The following is an 18273-nucleotide window of genomic DNA, read 5'->3' as shown; positions in this document are numbered from 1 at the left end:
AGTTGCCCCAGGGATGAAGTGTGTGTGAGCCATACCTGGAGGAACTTCCCTCCCTCTGGTTCTTGTACAGCACGTGGCCCTCCTGGGGTGGCTCTAGGTACAGCACATGGCCCTCCTGGGGTGGTTCTGGGTACAGCACGTGACCCTCCTGGGATGGTTCTAGGTATAGCACGTGGCCCTCCTGGGATGGTTCTAGGTACAGCACGTGGCCCTCCTGGGGTGGTTCTGGGTACAGCACGTGACCCTCCTGGGATGGTTCTAGGTATAGCACGCAGCCCTCCTGGGGTGGTTCTAGGTACAGCACGTGGCCCTCCTGGGGTGGTTCTAGGTACAGCAGTGGCCCTCCTGGGGTGGTTCTAGGTATAGCACGTGGCCCTCCTGGGGTGGTTCTGGGTACAGAACGTGACCCTCCTGGGGTGGCTCTAGGTACAGCACGTGGCCCTCCTGGGTTTTTCTTGTATAGCATGGTGCCCTCTTGCGGGTCCCTGAGTAGGTGTGAAGTTCTGAGTCTGGGGCAGTCTAGTTCTTCCCCTCCGTGTGGGCTGCTCCTACCCCACTGTCTGATCCTAGGGCTGGCATGGTCCCTGGGCTACTACTGTCCAGGAGGTGCCATCCTACCGTCTCGCCACATCTTCACCTATAGCCTTGCTCACGTGGTTATCTTGCTGTCCTTCTTTTTCAGAAGTGCGTTACAGAAGAGTGTTTCTTTTTTGAACGACTGGAATCTAATAACTACAATACTTACCGGTCAAGGAAATACTCCGGTTGGTACGTGGCACTGAAACGAACTGGGCAGTATAAACTCGGATCCAAAACGGGACCTGGGCAGAAGGCCATACTGTTTCTTCCCATGTCTGCTAAGAGCTGATTCACTTTAGAAACTATTAATGAGAGAAACGAATGTACGCAACTAAGTTTGGACGCCTGGATAAAAACTCATTATGTAACAGTAAGATACTTAACCGTTACCTCAGTAAAGAAAAGCAACAATTTTTGGAAAAAGTTTAGAATTCTCCCTTTTATAGCTTTAGTTGTGACCCAGTGATGATCAGAGCCACAATATTTTTCATTTATTTTCTTTATTAGAAAAGAGGATTTAAAGCGATGTGCATTTACAAATTTCCATCATGGAAATCATGTATGTGAGAAAGAAAGCTGGTGCCAGGTATGAGCCGCAGACTGTGCCCACCTTTGTTTCACTCAATCTGTCCCCGTGGTGGCTGTGTAACTCTCCGGCAGTTCCCTGTGATAGAGTTTGTAGAACAGGCCTGTGTACACTGCCGGGAGTTCCTCCATGCTGAGGTCAATTTTGTCAAACCCTTCCCTGTGTCCATATAGCAACAGCTTAGCTACCCTGCTGGTTATAGGGGTTGTGTTTTTAGTCCTGGCCAGGTTTTCTAGATCCATCCATTCACACGTCAAGCATTCCTGCTGGCAGAAGTTGATAGTGAAGGAACACGGCTGCAGGCGGCAGATCAGGTACAAGTCTGACTTCCCGAAGGCTCCAGGGTGCCTGTGCTGCTGCCGGATGCTCAGCAGAGACCTGAATTCTGACTTCACCCCAGTCTCTTCAAACACCTCTCGGACTGCTGTGTCGCCTACGTGAAAGAGAGAAACAAACAGAGATTTCGTTCCTAGAGATGCTGTCAAAGGTTTTCAGTGACAATCTGGAAGGTTAAAAGCAAAACTTTGTCTTCGAACTGCTTTCTTGACGTTGTGAGATGCACTTTGTATTTAAGGTGCCTCTGAGACACTGAGGGTCTCCTTGAAGGCTATGCATGCTTCAACACATCATCTTAGCCTCTTCCTGCTCTGTTTCCCAGAGGCAAGAAGACACTTGCAAACACAGCTGCAGTTAACCTTCTGCTAAATCCTTCAGGAATCTGTAGTGCTGAGCTTACTTGAATGAGCAGTGAATTGACTCTGACTTGTTTGTGATCTAAGCCCACTGCCCCACAGGGCAAGGCCCTTCACCATGGTTATGCCCCCTCCTAGCCACCGGTGGAACCTAGCCTGATTTGGAAACTGCTTTCTCTTGAGATCAGATTCCAAAGAACTTGGGATTCAACCCCTCAACACCAAAATGCAATAGCTGTTTAATCAAACATTTTCATAAGGCTAGAAGTGCACATAATTTTATAATACAACAAGGGTTTTCACATTTTATAAATATTTTTAATTAAATACAAATTTCCATGGCAGGACTTTTATTGCCATTAACATAGATTTATGTCCAGTTTATCAAGACACCCAGGAAGACTGCCTGAATGGACTTCACTAGTTCTGATGCTCTATAGCTTCCTGTCCTAATCGCTTTTCTGGTCCTCTTTAGAATTATTATAGATTCTTTAACACCTTCTAATGCCTCGCTGGATGTTTGCCAAATAGCACATAAGTTTGTCTTGCCAGTAAATCGACTAATAATGTCGATGCGATGAAGAGCTATCAAAAGCACATAGTTCCTGTGCACACAAACCATAGACTGTCTTCCCTGCCCCCTGGGCACATACCCGCACCTAAGGCATGCTCTTGTTTCTAAGAAACAGTCCTAGAAAGGCTCACAGAAACAATATCTTACTCTAAAACACAAGACATCTATCCACCATTCTTTAATTATATACTGACTTCCCTGTGACTGAGATTTGTCCATAGGTTAAGCATGGTTAGAAATTACATTTCATAACCGAAAGCACCAAGACAAGGCATACCTTGTCTACACCATGTAGATACCTGCTTCGGCGTGTGTGAGATGCTGGGTTCAGATCCTGGTACCACATAATGAGAGGGAGGGAACAGTGGCATCAAAGAACATTCTAAGCTCACAAAGTCTCTGGTAAGAAAATAGTTTTCATCTAGCATACATTATTAAATTTATTATTAAAAATTGTGGCACTAGTCTTAAATGTTTATATAGTGGCCACTAACTCTTGTTTAAACATATATAGTCTTTAATATGCATATATATATACATATATATGTATGTATCTTTAAATGCTCTGAAAATGACCTTAGGGATCCCGCTCAGTTCTTAGCACCACTAACCTGACCAGCTGTCTTAAATGACAGAAACAGGACAGGGTAAACGGGGGAGTGAGTGTCCTGCTTAGCAGTCACTATAGCGCATGGTGGCAGCAGGATAGACACTGCTTGAGTAGACCAAATAGTTTAACTTGAATCAGTGCATCACCAACTAGCCGAAACCAGAAAATGCAAGCCGTACTTTTGTTTCTGAGATGTGGGACATCCTCCCCTTACACTTCAAAATGTAAGCCTCCCCCTCAGTTCCAACGTGAATTTAAATTTATCACGATAAACTGTTGTTTCTTTTCAATTATTTTAACAGACTTTAAACTCAGCTGAAATAATAGTCACTGTGTGTGCAGAATCTAGAAGCTCATTTTTGCTGCTGAAGAGGTACATGCTAAGCATGACAGGCTGGACTGCTGAACAGTAGGACAGTGCAGAGGCTCCAATTTCTCCTGTTTTGTAGGACGTAATGATAGGTGTCTTGAGATGACCTAAGTGATGGGAAACTTTCTTTGAGCTCCCTTGGGCCCTGCTGAACATCTCTGATTGCTGAAACAGGATTTGGTTTTCACCCATGGTAATATCATATTTTAGGAAGGCATTTTGTTCCTTTGAACTGTACAAGACACCTTTAAACTCTATACTTAAAAACTTCTATTTGTTTCGCATTTTCCCAATTCAATTTCTTAAAAAATTCTTGGCATATCAATGTTTTACCTACCTACCATTATCAGAGAATGAAAGATTCCAAACAAATGAGTTCCCAAATTAACTAGCATTTATTTACTGGTATTTAACTGGCTAATTACCAAACAGTAAATATCGAACTGTTCAGGATGGCAGCATTCCAAAAGTGCAGTTCATGCTTTCCTAAACACAGGTGTCAAGAATCGAATCTCCAGGTGGTCTAAACAATCTGACTTCTTCATTAGAGTACGTGTACTTTGTCCTGGAGATCACTAGAAACAGGCTGTAGAAGAGAATTCCAAGGCTATGGTGAATACCAACTTCCGCTTTACTTTTAGTTCAGATAAGTTATTTTGTTAACCACAGATACTTAAAAAAAACGAGTAGGGCATTTAAAATGATTTAGGCTTAAAGGTAAGATTCTGGAATTATACTTAAACCTGAATTTACACATACTTAACTTGAAAATGTGTTTTTTCATTTACATCTAAGTCTGTCTGAAATTCTTAGGATCTACTGGAGTTCAAAGGAAAATAAACCCACCTCAATTCATTTGAAAAGGCATGTCCCAGGAAGGAAAGGCACATGGGGCTGCAGACGGCTTCCCCTCTGTGCAGGGTGAGAAAGCTAGACTTGAGTTACCTTGTTCACACACACTCACATACCACATAGGTAATGGGAGAAAATGAAGAAGGTGGCCTTATAGAAAAATGGCCTTGGCTCTCAGTATTTGGCACCCCTACAAAATACAGATATTTTTTTGAAGACATGGTCTAAGTAGCACAGGATGGCCTGAAACACCATCCTCCTGCCTCAGCCTCCTTAGTAGTAGGCTAAATAGGCATGTGCCATCACGCCAAGGTCCCCAGAGTACACAGTGTCAACAGACTGCCTGCCAGAGAACTCAGCGGTCAGCGAGCATCTAAAACCAAGGTTTGCTTCACACATCTGAATGTCATCAACGTGCTCATGGGTGGTTAGGAGCTGGCCACGTAAATACGTGCAGGGCATTTGGGTCTATGTAAGGTGCAAACTCAGACTTCATGGACATACACTCAAGGAGACTGCTTCGTACAGTGCTGGTTAAAGAGAAATGAGGATGTGCATGTTAAAGGAGAGATCTTTGAGAAATAATATTAGTATCTAATGTATTATTTGCTTATCAGGATAATATTGAATTTAGCCTAATGGTTTAAGGAACAGCCTAATTCTATACTTTGAAGATCAGTGACTGAGTACTTAGTTTCCATCCTATCTCCCTATAAGCTGATTTGGTGGGAGAGGGGAGATACGTCATTTCTCACTTGAGACTTCCTCATAAGGTATTTTGGGGATAATAATAAAACATATTATTATGTTTTAGATTATTCATAAATAGTTGGCAAAAATTTTAAAAGATAATTATATCACTATTTCCTTGTAGTTGGCTTTATTATATTTCAAGCTCATTTTGAAATTATTATTCACCCATATGTGACCATAATGTTGTCAAGAATTCAAAATTTAATAATTTTAGCCCTATTTGAGAAACCTTTATAGTGAACTTTACTGACAAACGTCTCAGGTCGCTCCTTTCCCTATGGCCACAGAACGCCCTGGACAGGTGTGTTAACGCTCCCCTAGGGTTGAGGTGTGCCAGAAAACGCATGCTCACATGCTCACTGTGCATCAGCACTCATGAAATCTGCCTAAAAATTTCTGACTTGGTCTGAACCAATTAGAAAATTTAAATTCTTATTCTTAGATATAAAGCAGAAAAGGAAACATGAATTTTCCAAACATTTTCAACCTTATCAGAAATATATAAATACATACCGATATCTTCTCCAGGCTCTGACAGGCCTCCTGGAAATTTCCACATATTTTTCAGCTGCAGTACAAAGCAAATAAATAGCTCTCATTCTCTCCGGCCTCTCTCTGCCGCTCCTACCCTAGTCCACCCGCAGCTGGTTACGGTAGTAAAAACGTGTTTATTTTACTCTATTTCCTCAGCTTTCTTACTACTGCAGTTTTTCTCGTCTGAGGGTGATGGTGATTGATGAAATCTTTCCCTCTTACTCTTCAGGAAGCAGAGCGGTGTGATTCAGCTAATGTGATAACCTTATATTACTGAACCTTTGGAGGGAAATATCTATTGATTTGTGTACTTTACAGAACTTGGCTGCTAGTTGAATATGAACAATAGGATCTTACAGATGCTGCTATAAGTAGAGTACAGAATAAATGTAACCACCAAGGTTTGCTACTCCATAGAGTTTTACATGCATTTACTGTATCTGTTTCTGTTCAGAGATTACTCAAGACTTCTGCGTGTTAATAGTTTTACGTAAAATGTTATTGCTTTTTATGAATAGTGTGAATAAAATTACTTTGGTTTCTTGACTATCATTTCTTTGTATTTTCTCATTGATCACTTCTAATTTTTGGGGGGTGGGGTGGGAGGATGCTAAGGAGGTAAACCTGATCTCTGGAAGAAATAAGGATAGAGTGAAATAATTATGAGCTGGCACCAGACAGTTTATTCAAGGCTGACATGATTTGTCTCTTTGTAGAATTCTTTTGTTATGTGTTCATCATACTATAAATCTCAAGAATGATGTGACCTCATAAACCAGCAGATCTCATACTCTTCATTCGTAAAACCTTTGTGGACCTTCCACTGTGCGCTGTGCCCTCTGGCTTCCTGGAAGTGTGCTTCTGAGAGCATGCATCACCTCTCAGCTACGTGGACTTGGAGGCCTGTGGCAGGGTTCCTGCTTTCCATACACTGTTGCTTACTCGGTACAGGATCCAAGCTTTCCATCCTTCTGTGTCCAGCTCAGGCCTGACATGAACTCATAAAGCATATTATGCCTCACTTTACTAGCATCAAGATCTCTCTCATCTGCAAGGATACATTGTCTTTTGGGTCACACTTTGAAATGGTTCTGGAAGCTTTGTTTTTCTGGAAACTCCTATCTGTAATAAGAATGAATGATGCAATAGGGCACTTGAGAACTTGGTATTATTATGACATTGGCTGCCCATACACCGCCATTCTGTCTTCACAGCAAAGCCTGACAGTGCCTACGATTTGCATTTTAAACCTAAACCCGTGTCTGGCTCCCAGGGTCCCACACATGGGTCCTACCATGTCTGTCAATCACATTGCCTGCTCTCCAGTCATTACCATTAAATGGATACATTTATGTCCAATGCAAACATAAACCTTACTAAAGGCTAGGTCCAGTACTACCTTAGGAACTGCGTAAGTTTATGTTGATGGCAGAAAGTTTTGTTTGGGTCAGAGATGTGACTTTAAGCCTCATAAGTTACTTAGAATAATTTCAGATAGCGTTTCTGAGAAATTATGATGTTGTAAATATATATAATAAGGAAAATGTTTAATTTTGTCCATCAGTGTTTAACGAAGGGTCAGAAAGTGTAGAGTTAGATATTCTTGCTGGGCTGGCTATGGCTCAGGGGCAGCACTGGCCCCGACTTGATTCCCAGCATCACAGAAGTAGAAAAGGCATTCTCCTTCACTTTGACATCAATGCCAAGCGTGAAAACATTTATTTTTTTAATTATTTAACTTTATCTTATGTGCATTGGTGTGAAGATGTAAGATCCCCTGGAAGTGGAGTTACAGGCAGTTGTGAGCTGCCATGGGAGTGCTGGGAATTGAACTTGGGTCCTCTAGAAGATCAGCCAGTGCTTTTAACCACCGAGCTGTCTCTCCAGACCATGAAAACATTTCTAATTGTGGTGTTCCTCTTAATCTTTGATGCTTCTAGTAGCTTGGACTCCCCCTTTGACCTTTATGTACTGTTGCCGGTCTCTCAGGAGAAATCCCACTACCAGCATTCCTGACCACAGTGACGGTTCTGCATGGCATCCTTCACACAGTCAATTCTAATTTCTCAGTTTTTTTCTCTAGCCTTTAAATTTTTAAAAAATTATTTTAAATTTATATTTATGGGTACGAATTCTCTGTCTCCTTCTGTCTCTGTCTCTCTGTCTCTCTCTGTGTCACATGGATGAGAGCACCAGAAGGGGTCAAATTCCCACAAGCAGAGTTAGAGGTGACTGTGAGCCTTCTGACATGGGTGCTGTGAGCCAAACTCTAGTTTGAGTAGCAAGTGCTTTTAACTGCTGAACCATTTCTCTAGCGCCTAGCCTTTTATTTCTTTTCTTTTTCCTCCCCTCATCTCCTCTCCTTCCTCTCCCATGCTCATTCTCTCCTCTCCTTCCTTTTTTTTTTTTTTTTGGTTTTTCAAGACAGGGTTTCTCTGTAGCTTTGGTGTCTCCTCTCCTTCTTACCCCAGTAAGAAACTCCGCCAGTCTGAGTTTGAAATGTCACATCCGCTGAAGCATCTCTGGAGGCTCTTAGGGCCAATAATCCGTTCTGCAACTGTCCAGAGACTGAGCTGCAGGGCTGTCAGGATGGCATGTCCTCAATCTCTGTCCTCGCCATATTGGGAGCAGAGCTGGCAATGCTCAGGATGCTCCCTCAGTAATGTGTCTTCCCAGTAAACACCATCAGCTATGATATTCTACAGTCATGAGGAAGCACGACACTGAGGATCTCACTGGCACTTTCAGGCCTCTATCTTGACTCGATTTAAATACCTAAGTGTTCCATAACTGCTCGGAAATAACTATTAAAGTATCTCTCAGTATTCCTTTAGCCAGCTCAACATTTCTGCTACATGATCTTTTTCCCTAGGGAGAGTATCTAGAAAGCAATCTACAAGGCAGGAACAACTTACTTTATGTCGATCTTGTACAACCAGCACTTTTCCGGTGCTATCATCAAACACAGCACCTTTGGGGGGAAAAGATAATTGCAGAACATTAATTCCATTCGCCTTCAACTCCTCCCACAGTCACCTTTGGTCATTAGAATCCCACCCATATTTGAAGGTCCAGATACCTCAACCAAGAAGACTGTGAAGCACTTCTCCGCTAAGGAGAGCATTGCTCAGCTGACCAGTTTTCTTTCTTTTTCTCTTCTCTCCTTTCTTCCTGTTTGTTTTCTTTCCTTCCTTCCCTCAACAATTTAGAACTCCCAGGGTAGTTACAGCCGATGTTAAACTTGTACTAGAATCATCTGCATAACTTTTACTATAGATTGTCTATGTCTCATGGCACAGATGAACATCTTTTTCATACTTTAATAATTCTCTTTGGTGTTAAGTTATGAGACACCATCTACTGAGTGTTTAGAACTTTCTCTGTCTCACAGATCTAGAAGCTAAGAAGTCCAGAATCATAATGCCGATACATGTAGTGTCTCAGAAGGGCTGCTCCCCAGAGAGAGCGCCCCCACAGGGGGAAGGGGCTCTAATGCCTTGCTGAAGCTCTGCCCATGGGATATAGCCATCTGTGCAGGCCTCACCTACTCATGCAGCACCTGGGGACAGGGTCTCTAATCCTACACAAGCATTCATCCCTCAGGACTCAAAGCACTGAAGACACAACTGCACTTCTTGCTCTAATTCTTACTCCTGAAGCACAGTGCAGGCCTCTGCTTCCCGAGAGAGATCCCGACTATCTTGATATCCATCAAGACCTGTCTGAGACCAGTTCCGTTTCCTTACTGTGCACACATATATTTTATAGCACACTCATGCATGGAAAGCTTTATTCTCTATGTGCTTAAAGTTCCAATCTAGCACTTTCATTCCCCCATTCATCATGCACACTGCTCAGTACACTGTGGACTCTGCTAGATGTTAGGACCCAGACCAAATATTTCTATAGTATTTAAATATTTTTACCTTTATATTTGTATGGGTGTTTTGCCTTCATGTATGTCTGTACCACGTGCGTGCGGTACCTAAAGAGGCCAGTGAGGGTGGTGGATACTCTGGGACTGGAGTTACAGAGTATTGTGAGTTACCATGTAGGGGGCGGGAATCAAACTCCGATCCTCTGGAGGAGCACAAAGTGCTTTTAACTTCTGGGCCATCTCTCCAGCCCCTGTTTTTAGTATCTTTTGTTTGGGCAATCCTGGGTCAAAACAATAATAACACTTTAATGATTTGTAGTAGATTCCTTGACATGGGCTAAGTTAACCATATCCATATATGAAGGCATTTTCTATATACTTACCCATTGTTTCAACATTCATTGAGTCTTTTTATATAACAGACAGAAGTCCTTTGTGTATTAACTGAGCTCCTGTTATGCAGGAGGCATTTCAGCAGGTGCTGGGGATACAGTGGTAAACACGGCAACACCTCCTGAGACCTCATATCCTGCTGTGTGTGGAGGGGAGACAAACTGAAGGTAAGCTACACAGAATGTCAGAGAGGCCACGCTTGTGAAGAGCAAGCTTGTTTGTAACTGAGGGCCAGAGAGATGCTCAGAGGTTAGGAACCTATACCATCCTTGCAGAGGCCCCAAGTTCAGTTCCCAGCACTCATTTCAGATGCCTTACAACTACTTGTAACTCCAGTTCCCGGGATCTGATGCCCTTCCCTGGTCTCTATGGGTACCTGCTCACACATGGCAGACACGAACAAACACATGCTATAAATAAAATTTACTTTAAAAATTCAGCATTAAAAGGACCTGAAATGAAACACTGCACTTGGTACTTGGAGGCAGGAAAGGACACCAGTAATTGTAATTAACTCCAGTGAGGGAGGGGTCGAAGATGCCAGTCTCACTGGACTTTCCAAGGGTTAGAATGCCAAGAAACCTATTTTTAGATCTGAAGATTTTGTGATTCCCTAGCACCTCTTTTCTTTAATGTATTCACTACCGTCATAAATATAGAGTGAAAAGATATTAAACACAATTGGAGCGACCCCTGCTGGCCACAGGACAAAGCATAGAGCAATATGGGATTAAAAGGAAGTTCCTTTCTAGCACATTAGATAGACATGGTGTGGTTCCTGTGCAGTAGCTCAGACATTTGTCATATGGTCACACGAGTGTCCTAAGAAGTGACTGAGTTCACACAGCCATCTGTGGGAGAGCTGGGCTTAATAGTCACGCTTCATTTCAAGTGAGCACTCTCATGGACAGCATTGCTCCATTAAGATACAGCAACTGTTCCGTACTTAATGATGTCACCATCCATCTATCATCCATCCATCCATCCATCCATCATCCTTACAACCCACCCACCCACCCATCCATCCACTCATCCGTCATCCATCTATCTACCCATCCATCCATCCACTCACCCACCCACACATCCATCCATCTACCCACCCACCCACCCATCCATCCGTTCATTCATCCACCCACCCATCCATCCATTCATTCATCCACCCACCCACCCACCCACCCATCCATCCACTTATTCGTCATCCATCCATCTACCCATCCATCCATCCACCATCCATCATCCTTACACCCACCCACCCACCCATCTATCCATCACCCATGGTATACTGGGTGCCTACTTTGTACTTGGCTCTGTATTTTCTTGAGGAAACAATGGTGAACAAGACACAACATGTCTGGCTTCAGGAAGTTTGCATATTGTTGAGGAGAGTAAGTACATTCATAACTTTGGGTTGCTTTGGATGCTATGAAGAGAAACAGATCTGGATAAAGTATCATAGACTGGTGGAATAGGCATGGAGGAGGTCCCTATCTTAGATAGGAAGTTTGGGAGCTTTTCTGAAGTCAGCAAAATGCTTCCAATGCAAGCATGGGAAACTGGATCCAGATCCTTCGCTTCCACATAAAAAGCCAGGCACAGTGCATCTGCAGACCCAGTGCCAGAAGGTGGAAGATCCTCTTGGCTTGCTACCTCACCAGCCTAGCCAAATCAGTTGCTCTTGGTTATAAACCACAAGGCAGATGGCACCCAAGGTGGCCTACACACACACACAAACACACACACACACACACACACACACACACACACACACGATGGCTTTGCATGACTTCCAGTGAAGCATCAGCCTATCACCAAGTGCAGGGGAAGAAGGCTACAGATAGAGCATAGTACTGGACATTCCCATAAGCTCACTTACAACACTTTAGATATGCAAACCAGCCTAAGACCACATACAGATTACACGCAAAACCCAAATTACTAAGGTAGCCATTAACCTGCATTGTTCTTTTATTTATTTAAGAATTCCTTTCTATTTTAGTTTTTTTTCCCCCCTGCAAACCTAAGAATTCCCTTAATCGTGGTCACAAAGGATGGTCCTGAGAGCTGCATCAACAACAGCTGGCACAGAGAAATTAGCAGGAGTCAGAATCTTGGGGATGGAGGTGGCTGCTCATTTGGCAAGCCCTCTAGGAGATTTTAATGACCTCTGCAATGAGACTTTCCTGTTCCGAAGCCAATGGGGAGTTCAAGGCTCTACATTAGTTATGTTCTTCTCTCAAACCACTACCATTCGGCATAGAAACAATGTAAAAGTGTTAGGGAGGAACAGTCAAACTGCCTGGCCTCAAGTTCAACCTAGAAGTTATCCTGCATGACTTTACACATTTAGTGCGTATTTAATACTAGGATGTGTGAAACAACCATGAGCGTTGTCATAATCAAGATGGGGTTCCTTGTGTCAATCCTAACAAAAGGAGATAAAGCTGGGAGATTAGGCAGACAAGTTCTTAATATGAATGCCTGATAATAACGATTACGAAGAACTGCTGGAACCAGAGCTGGCTGAAGCCAGCACAAAGAGTACCCCACGCCACCATTATCCTTACTGTCTGTGTGCAAGGATTACTCTTTTAAGTACCTGCTCTAATAGTCTCAATTTATCCCCCACCCCCACCCCGGTGTATGAGACTCTGGCCATGATACTACAGTACATCTCTACTTGGCTCCTGGAGAGAAGCAGCAGGTTAGGAGGGAGCAGCTGCTAAGCCAGGATGGGACATGAGTCAAGTTCCAGTTGGCAGCTGTCTTGACTGTGCCTACCTACAGAGAGGCCCATAAAGTGATGCCATGGCCAAGACACCATGCATATGTGAGAGGACAGACCTAACCCCTGCCCTGTTTCTCTGTACTATCCCAGGTAGGGAAAATCTGGCTTCTTGTTGTCACCCTGCTCCCCACCTGCATGGGAAAGGTAAGTCAGATCCACTAGGAAGACAGGGCAGATAGCTCTGAGAGAGAGAGAGCGAGCGAGAGAGACAGAGACAGAGACAGAGAGAGTGTGTGTGTTCTGAGCATGCCTGTGTCTCAAAGAGCCCAAGGACACTCAGCCCAGCACCCTGACTGAAAGAATATCTCATGTACTCCAAACATATAATGCAAGGAAGACCTGGGAGATTGTGCTTCGGGGTTTAAAGTTTTTGCAAAACAGATTCAGGCACTGTTGAACAAAACATTCATACACAAAAATAAATCTAAGGGCTGAAGAGAAGGGTCAATTGTAAGATTACTGTTGTTCTTGCAAAGGGCCTGAGGTCAGTTCCCAGAATGCACATGGGGGCTCACAACCACCAGTAACTCTAGTTCCATTTGATCTGACACCCTCTTCTGTCCTCTGCCAGCTTCAGACATGCATGTCGTGTGCTTACATGCATACTGCAAAACACTCACACACATAAAACAACTGGCTGGGTGTAGTGGCACATGCCTTCAATCCCAACACCCTGGAAACATAGGCAGGTGGACGCTGTGGGATGGAGGCTGGCAGGACATACATAGCGAGTTTCAAGCCAGCCAGATCTTGTCTCAAAAAATGTTTAATTGAAAAAGAGGCCAAGGACTGGAGAGATGGCTCAGAGGTTAGTAGCACTCCCTGCTCTTCCAGAGGACCCGAATTCAATTCTCTCAATTTTATCTTTTAAAACTTATTCTTGCCTCCTTGAATATGCTCCAAATTTACTATGACATGTGTATTCTATTGCAATACACTTGAATCACAAAAAAGTAACTTTCTGGAGAATATCATTGTTTTTTTGGGGTGACATATGCTTTATTTCCTTATCCCAATTCAGTGCCACCCCTGAGAAGTGGCGGTCAGTCATCTGTGTGGAACATGCCCAGTGTGGCCTTTGGGAAGCCCACTCCTCCCCTGTTCTCTGTGCCACCCTGTGATTCACATGACAGACAGCCTTTGCTGTTTTAAAAGCACGATGCCACAGTCACACAGTGCTCACTGAACCAGCATCCATGGACAAACTCGCGGCTCAGCTGCCAGAAGACATGGCAAACCTATGAAAAGGTATTTCTGGTAGGCATGGCTCTGAAACTGACCTGCAACTCCTACTTGGTGTGTAGCGTATCCTGGCAGTCTGCTGGGTCCTTCTCCCAGCCAGAGGGTCAGCGTGGAGGAATCGGATTCTGCGTGGTGGAAGTGAAAGCCCAGGGAAGCGGCAGGGGCGATGAAGTGGCTTTGCAGGATGGGGACGTGCAGCCATGCAGCTACCCTTCCTTCAGAGCGCCACCGTTGGATGGCAGCTAGAAGAGAGGGAGGGAGATAACAATCTGTAAATCTTTTCTGGGACGTGAGCAGTCACTACAGCCCAGTTATGCGATTCTTCTTCACCTATCACTGTACTGGTGTTTATAACCATACCTCCTAAGGACAGGTCAGCACACAGCAGGTGTTCAGTCAGCATAAAGTGGACTTCAAGGAAATATGGGCTTAATGATTTCTTAGTTTCTTCTTTCCAGTGTTGGGGACCAAAGCTAGGGTCCTGCATGCGCTACAGGACATACCACCACCGAGCCACATCCTCAGTCCATTCTGTTTCTTTTAATGCCCTTAATTTTATCATTCTTAATGATAATGTTTTTTTAACCCTTCCTGTGAGAGTTCCGATGTTAATTTTTGGTTTACAAACTGCAAGGTGGTTAAAAATAGAAGTAAAAAAAGTCAGAATTCTCTATTACTAGCTTGAAGAAATTTTAAGTTCTTTTTCTTCTGATTTTTGATTTTCACATGTCTACAGCTTATATTATGCCCTTTATAATATGTTAGATATTAAGCAGTCGATAATAGGAAATATCACTATTCTTACAGTGAAAGTGGATTTCTCAACAGCAGCAGCTTCCTTCATGTATCCTATGCTACCCAGCTAACTTTTACTCTAAACATTTGTTATTTAAAACTCTCTTTATTGTAAACACCATTCTGAATATAGATAGGTTTTCTATTGAAAGACCCTACAGACCCCCTCCTCAAAACCCACAGCTAGCATGCTCCCGGGGGGACGTCCTGTTTGTTTTAAACAAATCTCCGGATCAGCAGCCAGCCTGCTCCCGTTAGAACATCCCAGGTGCCTGAGAGAACAGGAGATAGAGATAGGAAGACTGCAAGGCAAGATGTCAATAAGATAGGATGTCAACAAAGCAGGTTAGCTATAAGATAGGAACAGGATGATTGTTGCCAGGCATCCATGCTGAGAGAGGAAACCTTTCATGCCCCCCCGCCACATTCCGATAACCACGCTTTTGCTTCTGTAAACTTGCTTCTTGCTGACACCCCTGCTGAGAGGGGAAACCATTCGTGCCACGGCCTCATTCCGGTCGATCGATAACCACACTTTTGCTTCTGTAAACTTGCTTTTTGCTCTTCCCTATAAAAAGCCCGCCCTCCAGTTGGCAGGTGCGCAAATCTTCCGAGAGATCTTGCTGCCCACAGGTACCTGTGTCTACTCAATAAACCTCTTGCGATTTGCATCCGTGCGGTCTCGGCCTGTTCCTTGGCGTCGGGGAGGTCTCCTCCCGAAAAGAGGTCCTCATCGAGGGTCTTTCACTATCTTAGAAATCTTTAATTATTTTATTTTCCTGTGAGATTAAGGCAGGGGTGGTGGCGGGGAGGGGCTCACTTCCTTGAGCCTTAGGTGTCTTAGAAGCTCCTTGTCAGCCAAGAGCTCAGACCTTGAAAGACCTGTGACTTGTGGGCGGGGAAATGCAGTGTCACAGCTGAGACCTCAGCAAAGCCTCTCAATCACTGCTCACTCCCCCGCCCTTCATCCCACCTTGGTTCCCAGGTACGTCATTATCCATTTCCTGGTCACCTGCCTTTCTCTTCTCTTCCTTGGCCTTAGGTAAACTTCTCCCTGCTAAGGATCATGGGCTCACCATCTATGGAGGTCAATTTTCCTAGCACAGTGACAAGTTGTTGGTCCTTAAGAGACTTCTTGATTCGATCCAGCATGAACTATAGCTACAGAATCAGATTCAGATTCTTCCAACTGAATCATTTTTAGTTGAGGTATAATGGCAAAGAGCAAGGTGCCTTTGAAGAATTCTGACCTCTTGCAGACACCATAGCCAATAAGAACATTTCTACCACACATTCGCCCCCCCCCCAGTCATGGTAATTACTTCTGTAATCCTGGTGATCTGGAAGCAAAGGTAGGAGGGTCATGCGTGCGTGATAACATTTGCCTGCCTCAAAACTCCTCTGCCAAGGAATAGTCTACATAGGGCTATAATATGTAGGGTGATAGCACACTGTAATCCTAACACCTGAGCTGTCCGGAACAAAGCAGCAGTGACCGGATAGTGACCTTTACGTGCAAACATGCTTTAGCAGCCATCACTAACACATTACAATGTTTAGTCTCCTCCAAGAGACAGGCATCCTATCAGGCTTTCTTCTCTGATTAGTTCTTCTTTACAGGCACTGACGGTTAGCTTTGTATGACTCCATCACAACAAACTACAAGTAACTCATAGAGCAGCGTGGAGAAAACACAGACCCAGAGCCAGGGGAAGGTACACACAGCCTCCGTGCCTTGGTGCCATGGTCAACTGGGATGAGCGTGTACGCTTCAGGTTATGAAGATGACATCAACTCCTATTTGTTAGAGTCTTAAAACGATAATTACAGTGAAATGTTTTATTAAAGAAATGCAAAAAAATTGTACTTCATAGCTGAGGGATTTCATTCAGGTTGTCTTTTGCTCATCCATCCCCAGTAACTAGGGCTGGCTAGCACTATTCACTAAGAAGTCTTTTCAGGGGTCATCTGGTTAGTGCCTGGGAAAGCTCGTGGAACAGTCTGGGACTTAAACCCTGGACACGTTTCCAAATCCAGCCCACTTTCTGGAGTGGCGCTTGAATTAGCACTGGTCACCGGCACTACAAATCCACACGTGTAAACATCCCAGCGGATGCGTGGATCCGATTCTCCCACTGGGGCTTCTCAGCACTTACTAGCAGGAGAGATGATGTGAAGCGGACTGGTTTGACGAGGAAGGTGACGCAGCATTAGAGATGCTCACTTGCCATGCTGCTCACAGGGTAAGTAAGGTTCATCTGTGGTTGCCTGGTTGTGTGCAAAAAACCTTTCCACAGCCGAACTTCCATACTTTGTTTTCAGTTTGAAAAACAGACTGCTCGAATAAACCACACTTATCCCAAAGTTAGGGCTCCTTCTCTCAAGCTTCCTTTCAGCTACTTGGGCTCATCATATGTTCCTATTGGAAACAGCAAAGCTCTGGGGGTAGAAACAAGCACTGGTTCTTGACCTGTCAGCTCCTACCTGCCCCGACTGGGAGACGGTTTTGCCTATCAAAGACCGTGACAGAATCTAAGTGCCAGCAAAACTAAGGCTGCAAGGTAGCAAACAGTGAGCTTATCAGCATTTCCTAAGAGTTAAAAGTGTGGGTGCAGCGAACCAGCGGCAATCGCAAGGGCGAATATCCAGAGTTTAGACCCGGACGTGGCTGAGGGCACTTGCAGGTCACAGCTAGAGGACTGCGGGGTGTCCTTTCAGCTTTCACTTCAGAGCCCGCACGCTCCGCCCTGGTTTCCGGGGCCCGAGTCCCGCACTTGCCCTCCAAGAGCCTCCGGAAGGCGGCAGCGTCCAGCCCGTGTAGCGCGCGGTGCCGTGCCAGATGCACCGAGACGCCCCCAAATCTGTCCAGCTCGCCTTGCAGCTCGCCCGCGTCCCGCGGGCTGCCCGAGGCTGCGCGCGCCCCTGCTCGGAGCCAGGCTAAGCCCGCACGGAGGAGCGGCGACCGCCAGCAGCCGGCTTCCTGCAGCCACCTCATCGTAGCGCCTAGCCAGTCCGACTCCTGACACACGCCTCCGCCCCGCCCACGCCTGCCTCGCATCGTCCCGCCCACGCCCGAGTCTCACCGTCACGCCCACACCCGCCCCGTCCACCTGGCCTCGCATCGCCCCGCCCAGTCCCGCCTCGCTCCCCTCGCATTGCCCCGCCCACGACCGCCTCACCCCGCCCATATCGCATAGCTCCTCCCACGCCTACTGGCTCTCCCCGCCGGGTCTCACCGTCCACGGCACGCCCCGCCCCTTCTCGCCCCAGCCTCGTCACAGCCTCGCCTCTCCTTCCGGCGATCGCCCCGCCCCACCTCGCCGAGAACAATCTCGCGGCGTTTTCCGGCGCTCGCTCCGCCCCTCTCGCCGGGAGGAGGGCTGACCGTAAACTCTAGAAAAGTGTCGCCACCCGCTGAGACTGAGCCGGGTTTCCTCTTCGGCGGCAGAGTGCAGCGGATTCGACCGTGGAGTGTCTTCGGTGGCTCCAGACCGGAGAGAGGGGAGAAATTTTAGTGTTTTTTTTTTTTTGGCTACTTTTACCGACACTTGCTTCGGGTCTCGGCAAAGCGGCGGAGCACCCTCAGTCCGCTTTTCAGGGGTTCATAGCGTCAACGAAGGTTCCCGTTCTA

At 45.3% G+C, this 18273-nt stretch overlaps 2 protein-coding genes across 6 annotated transcripts in view; one reads left to right on the top strand and one right to left on the bottom strand.

Moving 5' to 3' along the window:
- The window catches only part of Fgf2 (fibroblast growth factor 2), a 56520-nt gene extending 50418 nt beyond the window's left edge, over positions 1-6102 (top strand). The window contains exon 3 of the mRNA XM_041659162.1: positions 683-6102. Coding sequence (XP_041515096.1) covers positions 683-868 — 186 coding nt within the window. The 3' untranslated portion in view covers positions 869-6102. The remainder of the gene's footprint in view (positions 1-682) is intronic.
- Nudt6 (nudix hydrolase 6) lies at positions 1069-18224 on the bottom strand. 5 transcript variants are annotated; one of them, XM_041659161.1, is made up of 5 exons: positions 17959-18224; positions 13886-14089; positions 8466-8521; positions 5530-5584; positions 1069-1598 (listed from the first exon to the last, which is right to left on the bottom strand). In XM_041659161.1, the coding sequence occupies exons 4-5, from the start codon at positions 5573-5575 to the stop codon at positions 1201-1203; spliced, it is 444 nt and encodes a 147-aa protein (XP_041515095.1). In that variant the 5' UTR covers positions 5576-5584; positions 8466-8521; positions 13886-14089; positions 17959-18224; the 3' UTR covers positions 1069-1200. The 5 variants fall into 5 exon arrangements, with proteins under 5 accessions (XP_041515095.1, XP_041515090.1, XP_041515092.1 ...); XM_041659156.1 differs by lacking the exon at positions 17959-18224 and adding an exon at positions 17421-17658; XM_041659158.1 differs by lacking the exon at positions 17959-18224 and adding an exon at positions 16799-17073.
- Between the last annotated feature and the right edge of the window lie 49 nt (positions 18225-18273).

Source organism: Microtus oregoni, unplaced genomic scaffold (assembly GCF_018167655.1).
Source record: "Microtus oregoni isolate MIOR12 unplaced genomic scaffold, Mior012 000010F_ref0000083, whole genome shotgun sequence".
NCBI classification, from domain to species: Eukaryota; Metazoa; Chordata; class Mammalia; order Rodentia; family Cricetidae; genus Microtus; species Microtus oregoni.
This window is presented reverse-complemented; position numbering and strand designations above follow the sequence as displayed.

Coding starts and splice junctions, on each gene's coding strand:
- Nudt6 (XM_041659156.1), bottom strand. CDS start 17,637: ATGAGGTGGCTGCAGGAAGCCGGCTGCTGGCGGTCGCCGCTCCTCCGT. Junction 14,090..17,420: donor CTTCCGGAGGCTCTTGGAGG/GCAAGTGCGGGA, acceptor CCTCTCTTCTAG/CTGCCATCCAACGGTGGCGC. Junction 5,585..8,465: donor TTGTACAAGATCGACATAAA/GTAAGTTGTTCC, acceptor TTTGTACTGCAG/CTGAAAAATATGTGGAAATT.